The 13,063-nt window shown below is 48.4% G+C and overlaps 1 protein-coding gene across 1 annotated transcript in view; it reads right to left on the bottom strand.

Moving 5' to 3' along the window:
• The window catches only part of rab4b (RAB4B, member RAS oncogene family), a 56,245-nt gene extending 44,883 nt beyond the window's left edge, over positions 1-11,362 (bottom strand). The window contains exon 1 of the mRNA XM_080218141.1: positions 11,257-11,362. Within this exon, the coding sequence (XP_080074267.1) occupies positions 11,257-11,272 (16 nt within the window). The 5' untranslated portion in view covers positions 11,273-11,362. The remainder of the gene's footprint in view (positions 1-11,256) is intronic.
• Between the last annotated feature and the right edge of the window lie 1,701 nt (positions 11,363-13,063).

Genomic DNA, 13,063 nt, shown 5'->3' with positions numbered 1-13,063 from the left:
GGAAGATACATTAATAAGCAGATGGGGGGTAATATTATCCAGACATCATAGTCAAATAGCTTGTTTCTCCAGCCAGGCTGACAGTGGCACACGACTGCCTCACAGCGCCAGGGACCTGGGTTCAATTTCCTGCCTTGGGTCTGTGTGGAGTTTGCATGGTCTCCCTGCGCCTACATGGGTTTCCTCTGGTGCTCCAGTTTCCTCCCACAGTCCGATAATGTGCAGGCTTGTTAACATGGATTGGCCATGTTAAATTGACCAATAGTGTCAGGTGGACGAGCAAGGTAAATGCATGGGGTTATAAGGGTGGGGCCTGGGTGGGATTGTGGCCGGTGCAGACTTGGTGGGCTGAATGGCTTCCTTCTGCACTGTGGGATTCTATGATTCCAGATCAGCCAAGTTGATAAGAGCAGCTGTCACTTAAATACACAAACAGGTACACTGCAGCCCACAGATGGTGTGCGCACGGAGCTGCAGGTTTATGACGCAAACCAAGGCTGAAAACAGAGACTTGATGCAGGCTGCCTCACCTCCAAAAGCACCCCACCCACACTCAACTCTCTGACCCAGCAAGTACAGCGCGGTACCAAGCCTCACAATGCCCACTATCAGTACAAAGTACACAATGTCTGCCAGGGGACACACAGTACTTTGTCGGGCTTTACTCTGCCAATTTGCTCCACGCTGGCTCGACACAAAATGGTTTCGAGCAAAACTTGCATTGTTCAAGATGACAAGGTCCTATTACAGGATGTTTGCACCTCCTGCCCTCAAAAGGTGCTGAATCATAGTGGGATATCACAACAGGCAGTGAGTACATCTGAAACTTCATCAAGGGTGAGCTGACACGGTGTGTGTTAACAAGCCATCCGAATGCGAAAAATCGGCGGGGGGTGGGGGGTGATCGCAGATGCTCCACCACACCTGAAACTGGTGCACCTGACGGTGCATTTTACGTACAAATGCACTCACTTGCTGCGCTGCATCAACACACACTCTCCCCCCACCCCATCACTGCAATACATGCCCCCACCCACTTGCTGCACAGAGTCCCTACAGTGCAGAAGGAGCCCATAGAGCTTGCACTGACTACAATTCCAGGCCCTACTTTAGCTTATTTATTAGTGTCACAAGTAAGGCTTACATTAACACTGCAATGACGTTACTGTGAAAATCCATTAGTCGACGCACTCTGGCGCTTGTTGTGTACGGAGAGAGAATTTAGCACAGCCAGTGCAATGTCTTTCAGTCTGTGGGAGGAAACCCATGCAGACATGGGCAGAACGTACAGAGTCTGCACAGTCACCCGAGCCAGGAATTGGATCTGGGTCCCTGGCACTGTGGGACACGTACTAACCACTGTGAGGCACCAGAAATCCCTCTGACACTAAGGGAAATCTAGCATGGCCAATCCATCGCAACTACACATCTTGAGTGTGGAAGAAAACTTTTGGGGGGGGCGGGTGGGAAGAGACCCACGCAGACATGAGGAGATTGTGCAAACACCACAAAGTCACCAGAGGTCGGAATTGAACCCGGGTCCCTGGCGCTGTGAGGCAGCAGTGCTGACCATTTTGCCACCGTGCTGTAAAGTACATGCAGTCCACAACCCTTCCCTGTCAGAATCCCACTCAATGGGACAGAAGAACACTCAAGTTTTTAAAGTTTATTTATTGGGGAGGAAAGGGAGACTCTGCATAGACAGTAACCCGAGCCAGGAATCAAACTCGGGTCCCTGGCGCTGTGAGGCAGCAGCGCTAATCCACTGTGCCGCCCACGACTGAATACTCACTGACTGAGTCCTTCCCATCACCGTGTTCCCGACTTCTTCCCACTCAAGACCAGTAAGACCAGGTACAGTAGTAACTTTTAAGGAGCGTCTTGACAAGTACATGAATGAGATGGGGATAGAGGGATATGGTCCCCAGAGCATACAGGGTTTTAGTTAAGTCGGGCAGCATGGTTGGTGCAGGCTTGGAGGGCTGAAGGGCCTGTTCCTGTGCTGTAATTTTCTTTGTTCTAAACTGAACAGAAGAGGGTGATGAATAAATGGGCTTGCCACAATTGAGAGGCAGGGATGATAAAGGATTAAACTTCACTGGCTCTTGATTCAATCCAAAAGATTGTTACACAGAACAGGAAAAGAAACCAGCGCACAATACCCCCCGCCTTCCCCCACTTCATGTATGACAATCTGTTACAGAGAACAAGGAAATGCAGCATCAGCCATCGCTCAATGGGCAGGATTCTTGCCTCTGGAAGGTTGACTGTTTAAATCCCACTGCAGAGGCTCTACCACATGAACCAGGCTGGCATTCCAGCACTGAGGGAATGTTACACTGCCAGAAGTGCTTTTTCATTTGGAACAGGAGTTTAAAGCGAGGTTTCAGCTGTCCACTTGGAGCACTGTGAAGTTCTATAGCAGTAATTCAGAGAGGGTAACTCTTTCTGCTGTACTCGCCCAATTCCTATCCTAGTCTTTTGTGATCCAGGATGAGAAGATTATCATGTCATTTTTACACAGTGGTTAGCACTGCTGCCTCACAGCGCCAGGGACCTGGGTTCGATTCCCGGCTTGGGTCACTGTCTTGTGGAGTTTGCATGTTCTCCCTGTGTCTGTGTGGGTTTCCTCCGGGTGCTCTGGTTTCCTCCCACAGTCCAAAAGATGTGCTGGTTATATTCATTGGCAATGCTAAATCATAGAATCCCATAGAGCATAAGGCAGTCAGATGGCCCATCAAGTCTGCACTGACCACAATCCTACCCAGGCTCCTTATAACCCCTTGCATTTACCCTAGCTAGTCCCCCTGACACCAAGGGGTAATTTAGCATGGCCAATCCACCTAACCCGCACAACTTTGGACTGAGGGAGGAAACTACACCAACCTGAGGAAACCCACGCAGACATGGGGAGAATGTGCAGACTCCACACAGTGACCCAACTGGAAATCGAACTCAGGTCCCTGGTGCTGAGAGGCAGCAGTGCTAACCACAGCACCACCCATCAGTGTACCTGAACAGGTGGAGTATGGCGACTGGGGGGTTTTCATAGCAACTCCATTGCAGTGCTAATGTAAGCCAACTTGTGACTAATAAACTTTAAACGTTGCTGAAAATGGGAGCTTACTGTTTACAGGGCTGAAGCAGCTCTCATTACAACAGTGACTGATATGCCAAAAAAAGTACTTTAGTGGTGGCAAAGCCCCGAAGTCAGGAAAGGCACTATACAATTGCAACCCTCTGTTTCTCTAGTACAAAATACAAGTATAGAATCGTAGAATCTCTACAGTGAAAGAGGCCATCGGCCCACTGAGTCTGCACTGACCACAATCCCACCTAGGCGCCATTCTTATAAGAACATAAGAAATAGGATCAGGAGTAGGCCATCCAGCCCCTCGAGCCCGCCCCACCATTCAATAAGATCATGGCTGATCTGTCGTGTCTCAGTTCCACATTCCCGCCCTAGGGTCAATTTAGCACGCCCAATCAACCTGATCTGCAGATGTTTGAACTGTGGGAGGAAACCAGAGCACCAAAGGAAACCCATGCAGACGTAGGGAGAACGTAATGATTATTTATCAGTCACAAGAAAAGCTTACATTAACATGGCAATGAAGTTACTGAAAATTCCCCTGGTTGCCACGGTCTGGCGTACATTCGGGTCAATGCACCTAACCAGCGCGTCTTTCAGAATGTGGGAGGAAACCGGAACACCCAGAGGAAACCTATGCAGACATGGGGAGAATGTGCAGACTCTGCACAGTCAGTGACTCAAGTTGGAAATTGAACCTGGGTCCCTGGCACTGTGCTAACCACTGTCCCATCATGCAACTCTTCAAAAGAAAGGCAGCAATTGAATTACTAGCTGTGTCAATTGCAATGTTATCAGCATTTCCAGAACCTGCGCTGTGGCTAATGAAACATCCACACAGCCACAAATTAGAAAGTGAATAGCTTGTTATTGAAAGCTGACGGTCTATGCTGCCCTTCACTCAAGCTGTTCACCTTGAATTCCACCTGACCAAACACACCTATATTTACTTCCTTGTACTTGGCTCTCGCTCTCACACACACACACACGGAAAAGGAATACAGTTCAGGCAAACTACCCCAGCAAGTACAGAAGGAAAGTCAAAGGACAGCAAAGTGGTGAAATAATGTCGATAAACATTGCGCAGGACACTGCAATTTTCTTTACAGTCAAACAAGTCAAGCCTATTTGTTAGTGACAAGTAGGGCTTACATTAACACTGCAATGAAGTTACTGTGAAATTTCCCTGGTCACCACATTCTGGCGCCTGTTCGGGTCAATGCATCTGACCAGCACATCTTTCAGACTGTGGGAGGAAACTGGAGCACCTAGAGAAAACCCACGCAGACACGGGGAGAATATGCAAACTCCACATTGACAGTGACCCCAGGAACCAAACCCAGGTCCCTGGCGCGGTGAGACTGCAGTGTTAACCACATATTCACCTGCTGTAATGCAGGAAATCCGGCAAGCCGACATGGGCACAGCAAGCTCCCACACGTAGCCAGGTTCTGGATCCGTTTTCTCTCTTGTCTCGAAGATGGAGGATCCCTAGCTGAGCCAAATAGAGCAAGGTAGTCCCCGCACGAATCCTGGCATTCTCACGTTGGCAGCGAGTCAAACAAGACTCAATTCTGCTGAGTTGCTCAGATCAAGGTCTGAGGGAAGAACATTTATCCCCCCCGTTTCCAAGCTGGGTACCCATGCCTGCTTCGTGAGGTGTCAGAGCACAGCCAGTTCTGTGAAGTGGTTACACTGCATGGTTGCTACAAATCCCACATCACAACAGTAACTGCTCAGACTGTAAAGCAATTGTTGATGTTGTGAAAGGGGTTATGGAAATGCAGGAAACGGTTAAAACCTTTCGAGGAGAAGACTGGAATACAGGGTGGAGGAAGCAGACCCAGCAGGAACTTGGATATATAGAAAATAAAAGCAGAAGTAGGCCCTTTGAGACTGCTCCGCCATTCATTTTGATCATGGGCTGATCATCAAATTCAATATTCTGATCCCATCTTCTCCCCATATCCCTGATCCATTTCGCCCCATCAGAATCATAGAATTTACAATGCAGAAGGAGGACACGTGGCTCATCGAGCCTGCACTGACAAAAATCTCACCCAGGCTCCATCGCAAAACCTCATATGTGTCCTCCTAATCCCAGCACTAGGGCAATTTAGCATGATCAACCTAACCTGCACATCTTTGGAGCGTGGGAGGAAATCGGAGCACCCGGAGAACGTGCAAACTCCACACAGACAGTCCCTGGTGCTGTGAGGCAGCAATGCTAATCACTGTGCCACCGTGCTGTCTCCTAAGTGCTAATAGATAATAACATAGCTGACGGATAGTCAAAAAGAAAAAAAAAATCTGCATTGCTATGAGGAAATAAGAAGGGAACAAACCACTGGATAACTCTTCTATACAGCCAGCATGATATGATGGGGCAAGTGGACTCCTGTGATATATGACCATGACTATGGGACACCCTTAACCAGTTAAAGCTAGTGCAAGTTAGAAAATATCACTGGTACAGCCAACTGTTGGGGTGGGGGGGGGAATGGATAGTGTACAAAGAGGGGTATTACAAATAGCAGCTCACATAGATCTTTTTGTACAATTAGTTTAAACTGCTATAACATTGGGAAGTGATAGCAACAGCCCCATGGCACGAGAAAAGCCTCAGTTAGAGAATGGCAGCCCTAATCAGGTGCCCTGCTAATCACAATGTCGCACGCCAGACTGTCCTGTGAGTTCACACACCAGCAACGCCCGCCAGTACATTAGTGTGACTCGTAAATAAATAACACCGGGGGGAAAGGGAGCAAATCACCCAATTTCTTTTAGTAAAATTTCCTAGGCTCTGGGCAGTGCAAGTGGTGCAATCCAGGGAAATTCTTCAGCAGTCTTGATTTCTCAGCAGCTAAACGCTGACAGCTGATTTAGAAAACAACAGCAACAGCAAGATCATACAGCCCCTAGAGCCAGCATCACCATTCCACAAGAACATGGCTGATCATCTACCTCTGCTACACCTCCCTGTAGGATTTCCACATGCCTCAATTCCTGATCCATTTCGCCCCATCAGAATCATAGAATTTACAATGCAGAAGGAGGACATGCCGCCCATCGAGCCTGCACCGACAAAAATCTCACCCAGGCTCCATCACAAAACCTCATATATGTGTCCTCCTAATCCAAAAATCTCCAAATATCCAAAAATCTGCCCATCTCAAACAAGTAGTTAAAACGGCAAATGTCATTTTGGCCTTTCTTGCAGAGGTTGGAATTTAAAAATAGGGAGTTTTTTTGTGATTCTACATGCTGTTGAAGCTGCACCCGTAATACTGCATATAGTTTGATCCCCTTACCTAAAAATCTTGGGGCAGCATGGTGGTTAGCACTGCTGCCTCACAGCTCCAGGGACCCGGGTTCGATTCCCAGCTTGGGTCACTGTCTGTGTGGAGTCTGCACATTCCCCCCATGTCTGTGTAGGTTTCCTCCCACAGTCCAAAGATGCACAGGTTAGGTTGATTGGACACGCTAAATTAACTGTTAGTGTCCCAGGATGTAATAGTTACCTTGCTAATCCCTCTAACCTAAGTGGGGATGGGGTCTGGATGGAATTGGTGTCGGGGTAGACTCAATGGGCTAAATGGCCTCCTTCTGCTCTGTAGGAATTCTATGATTCTCCTATAAAAAAGGATGTAGTAACACTGGAGGCAGCCTAAAGGAGATTCACCAAGCTAATCCCTGGGATGAGAGAGTTATTCTATCAAGAGGGACTGAGTAGTCTGCGTCTTTATTCCTTGGAGTTTAGAAGAGTGAGGGGTGACCTTATTCCAAGATCCTGAGGATCAACTATAGGGTGAATGATGAGAAGGTTTAACTTATGGGAAAGTTTTCCATAATGGGTATTGCTACAAGGGCCAGTCATCTAAAACTAAGGTGCGTAGGAATTTCTTGCAGAGAGGGGTGAATCTTTGGAACTCTGCCCTAAAGGGCAGCGGAGGCTGGATCATCAGAAGTATTTAAAGTGGAGTTGGATAAATATTTGACAGATCACGGAATAGAGGGCTGTGGAGAAATGGTACAGAGAAGCACTTAAAGGCTGGCCAAAATCAGCCATGATCATGTTGAATGACAGGGCAGGCTCAAAGGGCCTGGTGACCTCCTCCTGCTCCCATTTTCTGTATTGAGTGTACACAGTTGGAGATCCATGTTCTTCAGGGTAAAGACTCATCACTCCAGGCAGAGAGATTTCTCTTCCTTTTGGTCATTATTCCACAACCTCCAGCTCTTAACTCCCCAGCCCAGGGAAGTGCCCTGCTTGCATCCATCCCACTGAGGGCCAAGAATTGGATGTTTCTCAATAAGATCACCTCTTTCTTTCCCCCTCTCCTACATTCTACAAGGACTATGGGCCCGATTTTTCTCCACATAGGACAATCTCTTCAAGGCAGGAATCATTTGATTCATAATGGTTCGCACCTCATTACAGAGAAAAGATGGCACAATCATTAGCACTGCTGCCTCTCAGCGCCAGTTCGATTCCTGACTTGGGTCACTGTCTGTATGGAGTTTGCACCTTCTCCCCATGTCTGCATGGGTTTCCTCCCACAATCTGAAAGATGTGCTGGTTAGGTGTGTTGGCCCAAACAGATGTTGGAGTGTGGCAACTAGGGGAATTTCACTGTAACTTCATTGCAGTGTTAGCAATAAACTTTGCTTTTATTTACAATCGGGAACTTTACCTACCCCCAAAACGGCAGTGTATAAAGAATCTGATTGCAAACAGCTCACTAAAACGCCACCATCCTCAACTGTTTCCGGTGGGGGAAAGAATGTCTACTAATTTTTTCGCTTGCCACTATGGCACGGGATTTTATACATCACCCAATACAAAGTGGGTGGAGGTGTTTTTACTCGCCATTTTTCCGTGCTGGCGGAGGTGATTGTGTAGGCACCAACAACTCTCAGCAACCTTGTCCATTTTGGCATTTAGATAGAACATAGAACATAGAACATTACAGCGCGGAACAGGCCCTTCGGCCCACAATGTTGCGCCGACCAGTCTTATTTTTTAAAAAAAACATTGACCCACTAATCTAAACCACTCCTTTTTCGTCCATAAACCTATCCACCAATCTCTTAAACGCCCCCAAACTAGGCGCATTTACAACTGCAGCAGGCAGGGCATTCCAGTCCCTCACCACCCTCTGGGTAAAGAACCTGCCCCTGACATCCGTCCTATAACTACCCCCCCTTAATTTAAAGCCATGCCCCCTCGTGCTAGATTTCTCCATCCGAGGAAACAGGCTATCACCATCCACCCTATCTAAACCTCTAATCATCTTATATGTTTCTATAAGATCCCCTCTTAGCCGCCTTCTTTCCAGTGAAAACAACCCCAAATCCCTCAGTCTCTCCTCATAGGACCTCCCCTGCATACCAGGCAACATCCTGGTAAACCTCCTCTGCACCCTCTCCAAAGCCTCCACATCCTTCCTGTAATGTGGGGACCAGAACTGCACACAGTACTCCAAGTGCGGCCGCACCAGAGTTGTGTACAGTTGCAACATGACGCTGCGACTCCTAAATTCAATCCCCCTACCAATAAACGCCAAGACACCGTATGCCTTCTTAACAACCTTATCTACTTGATTCCCAACTTTCAGGGATCTATGTACACATACACCTAGATCCCTCTGCTCCTCCACTCTATTCAAAGTCCTCCCGTTAGCCCTATACTCAACACATCTGTTATTCCTACCGAAATGGATTACCTCACACTTCTCCGCATTAAACTCCATCCGCCACCTCGCGGCCCAGCTCTGCAACCTGTCCAAGTCACCCTGCAAACTTCGACACCCTTCCTCACAATCTACCACACCTCCGACTTTGGTGTCATCAGCAAACTTACTAATCCACCCAACTATACCCTCATCCAGATCATTAATAAAGATTACGAACAGCAGTGGCCCCAAAACAGATCCCTGAGGCACACCACTCGTAACCGAACTCCATGATGAATAATTACCATCAACCACCACCCTCTGTCTCCTATCTGCTAACCAATTCCTGATCCAAGTACCTAAATTACCACCAATCCCATACATCTGCATTTTCTGCAGAAGCATACCATGGTGAACCTTATCAAACGCCTTACTAAAATCCATATATACCACATCTACTGCCTTACCCCTATCCACCTCTTTGGTCACCTTCTCAAAGAACTCAATAAGGTTAGTAAGGCACGACCTTCCCGCTACAAAACCATGCTGACTATCTCTAATCAATTCATTACTCTCCAAATAACTATAAATCCTATCCCTAATAATTCTTTCTAAAACCTTGCCCACTACAGAAGTAAGACTCACTGGTCTATAATTCCCAGGGAAGTCTCTGCTCCCCTTCTTAAACAATGGGACAACATTCGCTGTCCTCCAATCATCCGGTACTATACCAGAGACCAACGACGACCTGAAGATCAGAGCCAGTGGCTCTGCAATCACCTCTCTTGCCTCCCATAGAATCCTAGGGTAAATCCCGTCAGGACCAGGGGACTTATCTATTTTCAACCCTTCTAGAATATCCAACACATTCTCTGTATCAACTACAATACTTTCTATTTTACACCCCTTCACCCCAGTGACCTCCTCAGCTACATTCATATCGTCCTGTGTGAACACCGAAGAGAAATAATGGTTCAATGCCTCTCCAATCTCTTCCGGTTCCACACACAACTTCCCCCTACTGTCTGTAACTGGCCCTAATCTTGCCCTGACCAACCTTCTATTCTTGACATACCTATAGAACGCCTTAGGATTCTCCTTAATCCTATCAGCCAAAGTCATCTCATGCCCTCTTCTAGCCCTTCTTAACTCCCTCTTCAACTCCCTCCTAGCCAATCTAAAGCTTTCTACTGCACTACCCGAGCCCTCAAGCCTCATCCGAACATAAGCCTCCTTCTTCTTCCTAACCAACAAATCAACTTTTTTCGTGCACCACGGTTCCCTAGCCCTACCAATTCCTCCTTGCCTGACAGGGACATACCTATCACAGACCCACAGTAGCTGCTCCTTGAACATTGAACATTGGCCAACATTAAGCAGACTGTTCTACATTGCAGCCAGACCAGACTGTATGCCTGCTTTGACCACACGCAAGGGCTGTGGAGGGCGGTTCAGGGTGGGGTCAAGCCACACTGTAATGACCCATATGAGCAAACAGGCTGTCAAGCTTCACTTTTGCCATTCACTCAATACTGCTTGACCCCGATTCTAACCCCCAGTACAAACAGGACGACAGCATTAATTACGTACATAGAATATTATGCAGCCTCGGACATTGCTCATTGCCTCAAGCTTAGCACAGCTAAAATTTGCTAAACGCAGGAAATAATAGTTGACATTCACTGTGAGGTCAAAATCCAAAAGGGACATCACCTAATTGCTGCTTCCCCAGAAAACAATCTGAACTTTCCAAACATCAGATAGTTTCAAAATATGTAAACTATTCAACGTAGGAATCACAAACAGCCCCATTCTGTCCATACGACAACTGATGGGTAATAATAATCAATGGATCATTTGGTAGCACTTGGATCTCAGAAGATATTGTTCTTCATCCTGCACACTTCAGGGCAAACACAAGAATACCACAACAATTTATACTGCAGGAGAAAAGGGCACCGATTGGTGGGCAAGTCAATCCATGCCAACCAGGCCATATCATGTAGTATGAATTGAAATTGGCAGGAGGGGGCAAGGGGGCAGAGCGAGGGAGGGGGCAAGGGGATCTCTGGATAGCAGCTGTGACACTACGTTCTGCACTCTCTCCTTTCCTTCTCTATGAACGGTACACTTTGTCTGTACAGCGCGCAAGAAACAATACTTTTCACTGTATGCATTGATAGATGTCACTTATGTGACAATAATAAATAGAATCGGGAGTGCTGAGGGGCGGGTGGGAGGAGGGGCAGCGAGCGCCCTCCCCAGGGAAGCGGCCCTGGACCGGTCCCTGCACCGGGGGCGGGGGTTCATCCGGACCCTGCGACTGCGAGCCCCCAACTCCAGCTGCGGGGAGGCTGGGCCTGTGACCGGGGTGAGGATCAGCCCAGCCCCGGGGGTCAGACAGGCCGCGAGCCGGGCCGCTGGTCAACAGCAGGCCTCCGGCTCGGGGACATTCGGCTCCTTCCCTCCATCATTCACTCACTCACTCACCGTAGGTCTCGGACATGTTGCTGGGGGAAGGCCGGGGTGAGGCTGCGGCGCTGTCCCAGGCTCGATGCCGGCGAGTCTCTCGGCCGCTCGCACAATATGGCGGACCGCTGCCCCCCTAACTGAACGCGCTGCGTCAACCAACGGCATGACGTTAGCCGCGCCTGATGTGCGTCTGCGTCATGACGTTTCAGGCACTGCCCGTTACCCTTGCGTCATGATGTTTCAGGCCGCAGACCCCGCTCTGCTCCCTTGCGTTTGACATAACGCTACTGTCCTGTCGCCCTACGCCGTGACGAAACGGGCACTGTCCATTAGCCTTGCGCCACGACGTAACGCGGATTACGCGCTAGCCCTGCGTCATGATGTAACGCGCACTGCCCACTAGCCCTGCGTCATGACGTAAAGCGCACCGCCCTGTAGCCCTGCGTAATGACGTAACGCGCAACTTCCACCTGTCCTGCATCGTGACGTAACGCGCTCTACCCGGCTGGCTTACGTCATGACGTAACGCTGGGGCTCTGCGCCGACGTAAACAAAAGTAAAATCCAGCAGCTGCTGCGCCTCCGAGATAAAGTCAGCATTCTCTGTGTGAAGGGACCTGAATCTAAATGAGGAAAACTCGACATTAAGAAAGGTGGGCAGAGGTCAGGGAAAGTTGAAATGGTTAAAGGAATAATGGGGAAAAGCAAAGAGGGTGGTTCCAGGATATCACTGCAGGAGTTTCTAAGGTAAATTTTAAAGTTAGGTGCATTGGCCCTCAGTTCTCCCTCAGTCTATCCGAACAGGCACCAGAATGTGGTGGCTAGGGGATATTTACAGTGACTTCATTGCAGTGTTAATATAAGCCGATTTGTGACACTAATACATGAACTGTAAGGTGAAGGGGATGGTTCTCGGACACCTCCGGAGGAGTCCATCAGGCTGGTGTCCTTGACCTCCACCATCTTCAGCTGCTTCATCAATGACCTTCCTTCCTTCGTAAGATCAGAGGTGGGGATGTTCACTGGCCTTTTTTAAGGCACAGATGTTGGCCTCTTTTAAAGATGATGTTCAATGGTGACTGCACAATGTTGAGGACCATTCGTGACTCCTCAGATACTGAACACTGTCTAAATGCCAAGTAACATTCATGCCACACAAGTGCCAGGCGAAGACCATCTCTCGCCCTCCCACCTCACCTTTGAAGTTACCATTGACCAGTAACCGAACTGTACCCAGCCATATAAACACTATGGCTACCAAAGCAGGTCAGAGGCTGGGAACCCTGTGGCGTGTAACTCATCTCCTGACTCCCCTAAGGTTGTGTGTACAGGTCGAAGTGTGATGCAATATTCTCCAATTGCCTGGGTGGGTGCAGCTCCAACAACACTCAAAAAGCTCAATACCATCCAGGATAAGCAGTCCACTTGATTGACACCACATCCACTCCCTTCACCACCAACAAATGGTGGCAGCAGTGCGTGCCATCTGCACGATGCACTGCAGGAATTCATCAAGGCTCCTTAGCACCTTCCAAATCCACAAATGTGACCATCGCGAAAAGCAGTAAATACCTGGGAACACCCACCACCTGCAAGTTCCTCTCCAAGTCTCTCACTGTTCTGACTTGGAACTGGAGTGCCATTCATAGAATCATAGAATCCTGCAGTGCAGAAGGAGGCCATTTGGCCCATTGGGTCTGCACCAACTACAATCCCACTCAGGCCCGAATCTCCATAACCCCATGCATTTACCATAGCTAGTCCCCCTGACCACTAAGAGGGACTAGCTATTGTTTATTTAGTTTATTTATGGTTAATAGTTTACT

Source organism: Carcharhinus amblyrhynchos, unplaced genomic scaffold (assembly GCF_965287045.1).
Source record: "Carcharhinus amblyrhynchos unplaced genomic scaffold, sCarAmb.v2.hapA scaffold_37, whole genome shotgun sequence".
In the NCBI taxonomy this organism is placed as follows: domain Eukaryota; kingdom Metazoa; phylum Chordata; class Chondrichthyes; order Carcharhiniformes; family Carcharhinidae; genus Carcharhinus; species Carcharhinus amblyrhynchos.
This window is presented reverse-complemented; position numbering and strand designations above follow the sequence as displayed.